The sequence below is a fragment of the Mauremys reevesii genome, linkage group 5, assembly GCF_016161935.1.
Source record: "Mauremys reevesii isolate NIE-2019 linkage group 5, ASM1616193v1, whole genome shotgun sequence".
Lineage (NCBI taxonomy): Eukaryota > Metazoa > Chordata > Testudines > Geoemydidae > Mauremys > Mauremys reevesii.
In genome coordinates, this window is record NC_052627.1 from 87,044,145 (window position 1) to 87,056,264 (window position 12,120).

Sequence of the window (12,120 nt, forward strand, 5' to 3'; positions counted from 1 at the left end):
AGGGCAGGATTTGCCCCAGACTGCTGAATACGGATCTGCAGCACAGATGAGAGAGGACAATTTTAATCTCCAAACACAGACTTGAAAATGACAGAAGTTCAATGGTTTCTATGCAACGGAGAATTATTTCAGTGTTACAGGCACATTCTCTTTCTGTTATTGTTTTAATCAGTTACAACTTCACATTTGTATGTGTAATTGGCATCTATAGAATGTGTCTTCTACCTGGAAGTATGTTAAGAAATATTTAAGGATCAGTGCTGTTCTAAATTCAGAGTGCTCTTCAATACCATATGCATTACAGGCACTTTTCAAAATTAGATTAAGAAACATTCAGCACAGTTATGGGTCAGTGGTAGAGAATAGTATCTGAAAGTTTACACCCTAGAGGCAGGGGAACAGCTAGGCAAAGAGAACCATTTTATTCTTAGTAATTAAATTTAAAGGCCTGAGTTATCTTTAGAAACAGCACTGCAGCTTGCAGCCCTGCTGCTTTCATTGATAATGTGCAACATTATCTACAAAGACAGCACAGTAACTGTGAGAGAACTGTGAGAGAACAGCAGAACACTCAAAGTGGTAAAAAAGAGCACATTGCTAGAGCAAAAATCCAGCATTATTCCTAAGAATAATGCTCAAGAGAAATGAAAGAGACTAATATATTAAAGCAGTTCAAAGAAAATATGAGATGAAAAATTAAGATATGCATGTTAATAAGAGAGTGGGAGTTGTTAAATCAGAACAAAAGTATAATTGATTATTATGTTCGTAGCATGAACACTCGATTAAAATGTAAATTGTGTGTATATTGATTAAAATGTTTTAATTCAGTTACTTGAAAGGTAGTTTTTGCAGAAGAGTTTTTATAATCTCAATGCATACTCTGGAATAAGGGAACCAAAAATACTATTGTGCTACCAACAAATGTTTCTGTTGTAATAATTGTGAGCCTGACTAATGGAAAGTGGGTGTAGGTTCATGAATTGCTACAATGGCCTATTATATAAAATTGTTTAAGAAAAGATGTAAGAAGGAGACAGAAAGACTGAATTACTTTAAACAGAAAATGTTTACTGATACCAGTCAACTACTTTGTTAAGATTATGACTGGTAAAAAATAGGAATAAGGGACAGAAAATCAATGGACCAAAATTAGTGCTTCAGAAATTAGGCCTCATTGTTGGGCAAAATAATTAGAGGATGGCCCAATCCACCCATTGCCCTTAAACAGAAGCTTGAGGGAGAAAAAGGAACTTTTACCATCACAGCAGGTGCAGCAACAGGATTGTTGCCATGACATCAGACCTTAATAGTCTGCAGGGAAGGTGGACCATCATCACTTCATCAGTGAGGATCCCAGCCTAATACATAATAATAGAGATCCCACTCTGGCTCCCCTCCCTGATGTGTCCCTTTCCATCCCCCATTATCTTCCTCCTGTCCTACCTCTCTCGCTCTCAGCTTTTCACCCGACCCTGAAATCAACTGTATTGCACAGCATCAGCATGGTGAGATAAGATGGCCAATCCAGCTCTGCTCAGCCTGAGAAGGACCAGTGAAGCTGAGATGATGTCCCTGATCAGAAAGGCGAGCCAGGATACAGAACAACAGCTGTCATGGCTGATCAACCAGCCCAATGCATCTATCAGTGACTGAGCAGCCACCCTATGTCCTAAGAACCTCAACAAAAGCTATATTCCCCCTTGTGTCTGTCAGTTTTTTTTGAAAGTGGGATGGTGACTATCATTCCCAACTAAGATTTGAACAACAGAACTAACTCTTTCTTCCCCACCAAGAAGGACTGTTTGGCAGAATAAAAGACTCTAACCCTATATTCACCGTCTTTAAAAGAGCATTTGATAGGTTTTAAGTTTGTTTTGCAGCATCACTCAATTTCAGTTTCAATGTTTTTTGCCTTGTTTTGTTTCTTTTCCTTTTGTGTGTTTTTATTGGTATGTTTCTAACCTTTGGCATGAATTTTATAGTATGTTTGCCAGGGTACTAAGCAGGCTGAGGTCTCTATATATTAACCAAATCTTTAACACTGTTTAATGTTAGACAGTGACAGGGTCATGTTAATACCTTTGACTCTTTAGGCCCTTTATTCCATCTAAATTAATTAAACGGTTCTCAGTTCCACATCAGAATGAAACTTAATATTGCTAACCCCTCTAGCGCCCCATGATACTGTATGTACATGGCATTAATTTGTAATAGTATTTAGTAATAAGGCAATAACAGGGCAGTTCCTTTTTATGAAGCTATAGTACAGTCGGCCACCTCACATGCACCCCTCATGGCTGGGATGCCTCTGCAGTGCCCTGCCTCAGTTTACCCCTTGGTTCCTCAGTAAACTTAAAAAAGAGGCTTTCACAAGTCTAGTAACAGTCCTTCTTGGGGTCTGATTTTCTTAAAGTTCCAAACAAACCCAAGAACTCTTAAGCAAGGCACAGACTGCTCCCCCACCCCCCGAGGTATTGTCTCTTACTGCTCGCTAAGGCACTGGAAAAAACACAAGGCCTGGGAAAAACAAAATTTCCAGCTGCGTCTTTCTACCCAGCCACAACTCCCTTCCTCTGGGATCACTGCAGGAGAGACTCTCTTCCTGCAACTTTACTCTGCCATCCCTCTTGGCTATTCACAGGTCTCTGTGTTTCTACCCCCTCAGAGCCTGGTTCAGTCACATGACCACCTGTCATACGCCTCGATTCATACTCTCCACCTGGGGAAGTAAATAGCTGGGTCACAGGTGGGCTGAGACCTATCTCCCTTTTCCTATGTAAACAAATTACAAGGTCAAAGGCTAAGTAAGTTACCCTGATGAAGGAACAATATGAGGATCATGGACCAAGGGACATCCCATCCTATTATCATTCGCATGCTACGTGTAAAACAAACAAAAAAGGTTTTTTACCAAAAAAATGTCCTGTTAAATAAAGAGGATTTCAGCATTCTAGGCTTTCAATCAACATATCTACTCTCAAAAGCACTCAGATATTTAAAAGAAGAAAAAAAATGAATACATAAAAGTACTCTGAGATCTCTGTAATTAGGACCAGTTAAAAAAAAGTGAACTCCACCACCAGCTCCTTTCCCAGTTTTTCCTGACACCACTGATTAGTTTTGCATCTCAAAGAACTCACACCAGGTGAACTGCTCATAAATATGCTCAGGACAGACAGAAATACTGACCTGTTCATCTGGAAACTATATTCTTAGTACCTTAACTGGTGGATTTGTGTGGCACTGATGCCAGATCCTCTAAGGTAGTTAGGCACCTAACTCCCACTGGCGCCTAACTCTCTTAGAGAATCTGGACCTGACTCTGTAGCCTAATGTACAGGGCATCCTCTTTGGACGACATGATGTCCAGGAGACACTAGAGCAAAGTAAAAAGTGTCCACAGGTTTAGTTTCAAGCTTTTGCAAAGTGAAAAGACATTATAACTGAAAATTGTGCTGGCACAAGGCAAAACAAAATAAACCCCTAAACTCTACACAAGGCCTGGATCTTTTAGGCATCATAAGCCCTGGCTTGATTAAAATATACATAGAAGTACTCTGAGTACATCAGGTCAGGCTCAGGGGTATTATTATGCTCATTTTGTAGGCATGTGCCTTCATTGTCAGGGGTATTGTAACCTGGAGCACAAGATCACAGCACCACTCAGGCTTCATTCCTGCCATCAATAATGTTGAATCATAGAATATCAGGGTTAGAAGGGACCTCAGGAGGTTATCTAGTCCAACCCCCTGCTCAAAGCAGGACCAATCCCCAGACAAATTTTTACCCCAGCTCCCTAAATGGCCCCCTCAAGGATTGAACTCACAACCCTGGGTTTAGCAGGCCAATGCTAGCAGGTCAATACTCAAACCACTGAGCTGTAGGGAGTGACTTGCCCACTCTAGCTGGGCTCCAGACCCACTGTTGCCGTGACTGGCATCATTGCACTGGGACTGAGGTGACCTGCCAGGCAGACAGCCTGGAGGTATGAGCAGGGGTGGGGGTTAGCAATACTGCTCCCACCAGCAGTGGGGCTGGGAGAGGCAGGACTGGGCACGTCCTCCCTGTGGGGAGGGTTGCGACCTCACAAGCCTGGGCCCTCTCTGACATCCCCATTCCTTCCTTGGAGCCCCCATCCCCACACACATTGAATTGGGAGGCTACATCTGCCCCTGGGTTTCCTCAGTTTGGGAAAGACCGAAGGGCAATTTTTTGTATAGTGATTTGTTCCATTAAGTTTAAAATACTGAAAAGGTGAACTTCACACTGTTTTAGAAAACAAACAGTATGCATTTTGGTAAAGGGTAGACATTCCTCTCAATTTGATTTTCGGGGACTGTATGTCCATTACCTCATATGCTGTTAAGAATATCCCTACACACTAGATTTCAAGGACAAATATGATAAACATAATGTGTAAAACAAATGATGAAATATGATTTTTCATTCAATAAATACAGTAACTTACCTATATCAGCAATGAGACTGCCAGGCTTTTGCTCCAACAGAAACTGACGAACACGAGGCCATGCTTTGCTCTGCAGGTCATTAAAATAGGAGGCTGTGCTTTCATACACACTATGTACATGCTGATTTTCCAGCTGAGTAGCCTCATGTTCCATCCTGAATACAGCATAAGACATAATAGACAAATATTATATACAGAACATAAATTGTAGTAGCACAGATTGTAAATGTTTGTAGTATTTTACAAGTCATGCCTCTATAAATTCACATTTATAAAATTATAAGACTCATTTATAAAGTGCCTTTTCATCACATAGGGTCAGTTACTGCACCACTGAAGTCAGTAGGAGTTTTGCCATTGACTTCAGTGGGTATAGGATTATGCCTAAAGAGCATCATGCAACAACATGTGTACTGGTATTCATATTTACAGGATAATTTCACCAATGAAATGCAGGCACACATGGGGTGGAACACATCAGAGGTTTCACAATGCACAGCAACATTACACAATAGTTTAGGGCACAAAGTGAAGAATACTCTCTCCAATTGAAACTACAGGTAAATTTAGGTAGGCAGAATGTAATTACCAGAATTGAAATTTGGCCAGGACATTAACACTAAAACACTTAAACCACGTGTAATGCTGACAGACCCCGGTTGTCGGCAGGCAGGATTGAACCCCTGGGGCCTCTGGAGCTTAGTGCATGAGCCTCTACCACATAAGCTAAAAGCTAACTGGCTGTTAGCTAAGGCTGTAGAGCAAACTCATTAATCTCTTTCTCTAAATGGTCTTGGTGCCACTAGATGGGACAGAACACCACACTCAGGAGGTGTGTGGGTTACATATGCTAGAAAGGGCAATCTCTAATGGTCTAGAGCTAGTTGGAGAATTTTCATCAAAACAAAGTTTCAACAAAAATTACGATTTTTTTCCGTTTTCTACCCAGTTTAGTAAGGATCTCAGTATAATGACTCATCTCAAAGATGGCACCTTCAACAGCACAGTGCTCCCAAGGCCATGCTGGATGGGTACAGAGACACAGAGAAGTACCTCCACTGAATCATCACCATTACTTTTTTGCAGTACCCTTGATTTTTCTTGATGTATCCACCAGGCCATCATTCTTTATCTCCTGAGGCCTGATGAGATTACAGGCCAAGATGTTATGGTTGTAAGCATTTATATGTCATTCTTCATATTTACTCATATTACTGATGGCCTATTCAGGAATTACTCCTCCACATCAGAAAAACAGGACTCATTAATCATCTAGTATTTTTTATCCAAGTAGCCAGCAGAAACTAAAGCCTGTTTAGAGATCCCCCCTGAAGAATCAAGTAATATATTGTATAGATCAGGGGTAGGCAACCTATAGCACGCATGCCAAAGGCGGGCACGTGAGCTGATTTTCAATGGCACTCACACTCCTGGCCACTGCTCTGGGGGGCTCTGCATTTTAATTTAATTTTAAATGAAGCTTCTTAAACATTTTGGAACCATATTTACTTTACATACAACAATACTTTAGTTATATTATAGACTTATAGAAAGAGACCTTTTAAAAAGGTTAAAATTTATTACTGGCACACAAAACCATAAATTAGAGTGAATAAATGAAGACTCGGCACACCACTTCTGAAAGGTTGCCGACCCCTGGTATAGATGAAAACACCAAAGTGATTCATTTGGTTGCATTTGAAAATGTCAGAAGTCACACCTGACACTTGACATATAACACATTCCTCTGGATTTTCTTTGATTTTCAGGTACTGTTTGTCTCTGGAATCACCTTCTACCTATCCTCTTTACTGTTGCACTAACTTATTAAAAGACAGGATTAAAACAGGCAGGATTAAAACAGCAAAACAAAATGGTGTGTGTAATAATGTAAATTATTTAAGTCCCCAATCCTGCAACACTTTAAATGTGTACTTAACTTTGAGTGTGTAAGTAGCACCATTGGCTTCAATGGTATTTGTGTGCTTAAAATTAAGCACGTGTGTATGTTTACAAGATTGGAGCCTAACTCTTCATCTATTTTATTTGTTTTTTTGGCCTGTGGTATGCAGCCAGTCTCGGCCAGTTGGGGGAGGGGACACAGTCTGGGGGGCTTGGCTGGGCCCCTCCAGGCAAGTGCGGGGGATGTGTGGTGCAGCATGGACCCACCCCTGAAGGAAAGAGGCACGCTGGCAGCACAGGGACAGGCAGGCCATTGTGCGTCTGGCAACTACCGGTTTGTAAATAGTGCCCTCGCACTGCCCTGGATGGAGCGGGGCTGCCCCTGCCATGCCAGGCCCCTGGCCAGCCACTCGTTCCGTGCTCCATTGCCTCCATGGGGGTCCACAAATATGTTTGGCACCGGGCCCACAGAAGGTTAATCCAGTCCTGGGTAAGAGTATCTCTCTGAGCCTTGTTCAGCTATCATTAACCAGTGATAGTTAACTGGACAGATAGGTAGCTGAATGAAACTCAAACGCCTTTGCTCTCCACCACATTCCATTTCTCTGTTTTCACTTTTTAGTTACCCATACCTCATGTGCCTCTTTATTTTCTATATCCCTTCCCTTGCATCACACAGAGCAGCTACAACACTTCTAGTTCTTCTCTTTTTCCATTAACATTTTGAATCTTTTTCAATAATTAATTTGTCAAGAATGCAGCTCTAAAAAAACCTTGCTGCTTGCAAGTGTACTATTCCTCTTGAAGTAAGGTACACATTTTACAGTGTTACTTTGCACTGACAAAATTGCAATTTCTAGTATTCTACAAAAAGAGAGAATTAGAATTTCCCCCTCACACTAGAATCCCCATGTTAAAGAATTATGTATTTTATAAACACAGCCTGCTAACATTTAGAATTATAAAAGAAAATCCACTTACTTAAATAACACATCAGAGTGTTGTGACTTAAAGAATATAGAATCACAGAAATTAGAGATGAAAAAGACTGATTGGGTATTTAAATCATCACTTGCCAATGCAAGGTACACTAAAATTTCAAGTACTTTTGACCAGCATAGTTTAAAATGTCTTCAGGGTTGGGCCTTCCACCATTTATTTTTTGGAGACTATTCCACAGTTTAATGGTTCTCATAATCAAGATATGTATATTCTGTCTGAAACATGATTTTGGCCCCTGCTGGAGCCAGTGTTGGAATGACATAAGACGTTCCAGCCCTCACGTGATTTCTAGTCCTGCCCAGATAAAAATCTCTTTCACTGGCTAACTTCCCTATTTGCTCATCTTCCTGGGAACAGCAGCCAATGAGAGTTGCTGAAGGAGGCAGGCAGAGCTTGTCCCCAGCCCTCAGAAGCCCAGAGAAGGTTTTAAGTAGAAGAGGGAGGACAGCGAGCAGACAACACCATTCTCACAGGAGGAGAGGGGGAAAGAGGAAGCAAAAAGAGTCCAGCAGTTCAGAGTGGTTCTGTTCCCTCCTTCCTCCTCCCTTCCTGTGAAAAAAATGGCTACACTCTGCTCATCCCTGCCCTCTCCATCCCTGCAACACCAGGTCTGGGAAGAGGAAGATGGGGCAAGGGAGTGAAGAACCTCTGGAGCTGCCACTCTAGAGGTAGCTGCAGAGGTGTCCTTTTCTGCCCCTCCCCTGCCTGGGAGAGGAGAATGAAGAACCCCTGGAGAGGCAGGAGAATCAGAAGACAGGGAGCAGATGTGGGGCTGGGAAACCAAAATTGATATGTGGCTGGGGACTGCATAATTAATTGCTTGGATGGGGCAGATGTAGGGCTATTGGGGGACAGAATTAATTAACTAAAATCTGGGGGGTTGGAATGAAGCTGGAAGCTCCATACCATCACACAGTCCTCCTGCAGCAGGGACCAAAATCACTGGACTACATAAATTTGGGAGAGCTGGCAACTCTGTAACTGTCACACACACACACACACGCATCAGAGGGGAAGTTCAAAAAGCAAAAACATAGACCAAAATGAATGTAATCTGCAATGAAAATCTCATGGTATTTGAGCCAGTCTCATGCACTGACTCATGAATTTTGAACTTTTGGGTTTGGCAGTGCTGGCATAGTTGTCATCAAAGATCTGAAACTGTTTTGATTACACTAGCCCCTGAGGGCGAACCAGTCAAATAAGTTCTCTGCTCCAGCAGGGGAAGTTTGCCTGGACATGAAAATGCGGGAGGTATTGTCCAGTCCATGACAAAGGTATCATCTCCACCCTTCTCTCCTCCAACTTCAGCCCAATCACAACATCCACAGTGTGACCAAGTATCTGTCAAGGCAGTAGTCACTTGGGACAGTCCACTGGTTTCCAGGGTAGCCATGAACTCCTGAGCCAGTTCTAAAGAGTTGTCATCCACCTTGACATTGAGGGAAGTCAGAACAATTGGTCTTAGTGACTCCAAAGCCACCAGAGAGAGGAACATAAATTAACTCAGCTTGGGATTCGGATGTGCAAGATTGCAGCGTATTAACCAAGACTGGTCTTATTCTAACTCCATCACATGCAAGATGGACATAATCAATCCAGCTCTGGAGCTGGAGACCTCCTGCCCCTAATGTCAGTTTTGGTCAGCTTGCTGCAGCTCTTCCTCAGCCATCTCTTGACCAATACTGCAGTGTCATCCAGCCATATACAAGCAAAATCAGGGACATCTTTCATATTCTAAGTTAGGGATGGTAGTAATTTGAGTATTTGCATTAAACAGCATAAATCATGAAGGCTAGGGCTATGTTCTCCAATACCCTACCCCCAGAGATGACAGGACTAATGTTAAACACAGCACCAAACAAATGATATACTCCTACCTTGCCTTCCCTTGCCCACTACAACAGAGACAGCAACTGATTCCTCCCTCCTCCCCAGATATCAATATTCCCAATTTGTGGCAATACTGCTCAACCTTTAATGATAGCTATCAAAGGGCCTAATGGAGACCAGCAAGGTAAGGCTGTCAAGGTCACCTATACACCATGATCTCCTAAACTCCACAGAAACATAAAATCCCTTGTCAAAATATACAGTTCAATCCTCTCCAAAATCTCCTTGCAGTCCTCTCAACAATCAACCACAAAGCCCACAATTTCCTCTCCAGCTTTCTCAGACTCTTGAGGTGGGAGGAAGTACCACCTTCCATTGTCACTCCCTTACTCTAGAGGACAATCTATTGTACTCCTTTTCATGATGACTGCAAAAACCAAACATCCCTCACCTCAACCATCAAAGAGAAGCTCAATCTTTGTGTTTATTATTCACAGTGACTACTCCCATTATATTGGTAAAGAAAGAAAGATCAACAAAATGCATAAAAGTATTATCACATACTAAATTGTTTTCTGGTATGAACCATTATGAAAAAATAGCTTTATTAGTAGTAAATAAAACAATGAGGCAAAATCCTAATAATCCCACAGAGAATGGTTAAATCAATTGTAATCCAGGGTGTGACCACTTGAGCAAAACTGAAAGCTGTGCATTTCTGGGAGATTACTGCTTGCATCAGGTGCATGAGGCAACAAGCCAATTAACCACCCATGAACTGTAATAATCCCCTGCAAATTCATTGCCAGAAGCATCTTGGAAAGAAATGTTTAGACATATACATTTCCTCAGTACTACTTTACTGAAGCCTTAATCCTGCACTCCTTATTCAGACAAAATTTCCATTGATTTCAATAGGAATTTGCATCAATTTGAGCTCAGAGTTTTAAAGCTATTTCATGACTTGAATTATTCATAGGATTCATGTAAGCTTGCAGTTACTATACTTTTGTTTATTAAAGAGAGAGAGAGAGAATCTCAACCTGCGCATGGAAGGATTAAAAGCATTATGAATCTTCTTTGAAGCTGTTGGACTAATTAAAAGTTTATTTACTGCCAATGAATTGTAATAACTTGAATGAATACAGCATACAGCACCTCTTGTGTGATTCAAGTATTAACAGTTGATATCTGCTACTTCCTACCCACTATCATATCCACATCTTGTTAATTTTGTTCTTGCTTCTCATGCTTTATTTTCCATTCCAGTGAAAACTATTAAATATTAACTGCAATACATGGAATGTTGTTGGTGTTAAGCTCTTCATCAATTAATCATTTAATATTTCCCTATATTGTTGTACATTGAGGACTATGTTCAGACTTCTTGATCTTGTATTTAGGTATCTCTAATTACTTTGCCTGGGCCGTGCATATCTAGAAAGTTACACTGTATGAGAGGTGTATAGTTTAGCACTAATTCTGTAGGTGAACATGGTACCAGCGACTTTTCGCCTATTGTGATGAAGGTACAAACGTTTAAAACCACTTAGAAGACAGCTCTCATCCACAAAAGTTGTGCAGCCCTTTTTGAGATGCCGCTTATCTATATTATCCCATCTAAAGGCTTGGTCCAGCTCCCATTGAAGTCTTTCCATCGACTTCAATGAGAATTGTATAGGTGCCTAAAAAGCTGAGATTGGCAGCAATATGGAATAGCTGAGCCTCCTGAAATAAAATCTTAAGAGGGTCCTTTCCTACTGATGTTCTGCATGTCTGAAAAACTCTGTCATAGGTTATTCACTGATGTACATCTTTGGGATGAGGCTAAAAACTCTTGTTTTCACTCCAGTTTTGTGTGGGGTTTTGTGTGCCCTTGTGTTATGACTGCATATCTTGGAGAAGGATCTGAGATGTGTGTGGTTTCCTCACTGAAAGTTAATATAAATTGTCTTGTTTTCTATAATCTTGCTTCATTTATTCCTATATTAAGGCACACAGAATCTTTCAATGTTGTTATTTATATGATGGTAGTACCCACAGTGTACTAGGTCCTGTACAAATTCATGGAAACATGTAGTCCCATATCTAGTTTCCATTAATGCTTACCATCCCCTGGAAATTTGGGATGGACCCAACTACTTCACACATTCCCACAGTAGCTGTCTGTGTCCCAGGCCAGCTGTTCTCCTCAGGAATGGCTCTCTGACAACTTCCCCTCCCTCTCTGTCCAGAGACTCTTTTTAACAACTTACTGTCCTCTTGATCTCTAGGTTCCCAGCCTTGGCAAACCTTCTGTGCAGCAGTGGGCTGAAACTGGAAACAGTATCTTTACTGCTAATAGCTCAGCCATTGTCTTGTAATTGATCCCCAGGGGTTTGTTGGGAGGCTGCTTACCTAGAGCTATTGTGTTGTTTTCATGCTTCCTTTTCCAACATCCATTAGATTAACCCATTCATAGAGGAAACCCAATAACCTAGTATGACTAAACAGTGACTATCTCACAGACCAGGTCTCATACAATATTGACACAATTATCACAGATCAGTATTCCTAGATTATTACATAGCAGTTCCATGTCCACCACAAGGCCTTCCCCTGATGGCATAGAGCCAGCATAGCCAGCTCTATGCCACTTTCCCACACAACCTCTACTGTACTAGTGTGCCAAGGCATGGTTAATATCTTCACTATAGAGTTAACATGGATGATTGGCACATGAGTTTGAGCATCCACCCTGCAAAGCTGTACTCAAGGGTATCCACTCAACCGAGTCCATGGTGGACTCTATTCATTTTGAGGCACTAGGACTTCTGGGGTCACACCCCATGGTTCTCAGTGCAGCTCTAAGGTGCACCACTCTATAAATTATTCCATCGTATATTATGGGAGAACTTGTCTTTCCTTCTTGG

The 12,120-nt window shown here is 41.5% G+C and overlaps 1 protein-coding gene across 5 annotated transcripts in view; it reads right to left on the reverse strand.

Moving 5' to 3' along the window:
- Positions 1-12,120, reverse strand: part of TRMT9B (tRNA methyltransferase 9B (putative)) — a 55,343-nt gene that overhangs the window by 16,312 nt on the left and 26,911 nt on the right. For 3 of the 5 annotated variants that reach the window (XM_039539473.1, XM_039539471.1, XM_039539472.1), the window contains exon 2: positions 4,472-4,626. The exons of 1 other annotated variant lie outside the window; for it this stretch is intronic. In XM_039539473.1, the coding sequence (XP_039395407.1) occupies positions 4,472-4,626 (155 nt within the window). Of the gene's footprint in view, positions 1-3,192; positions 3,245-4,471; positions 4,627-12,120 lie in introns of those variants that run through there. One more of the 5 variants, XM_039539474.1, reaches the window with a different exon arrangement.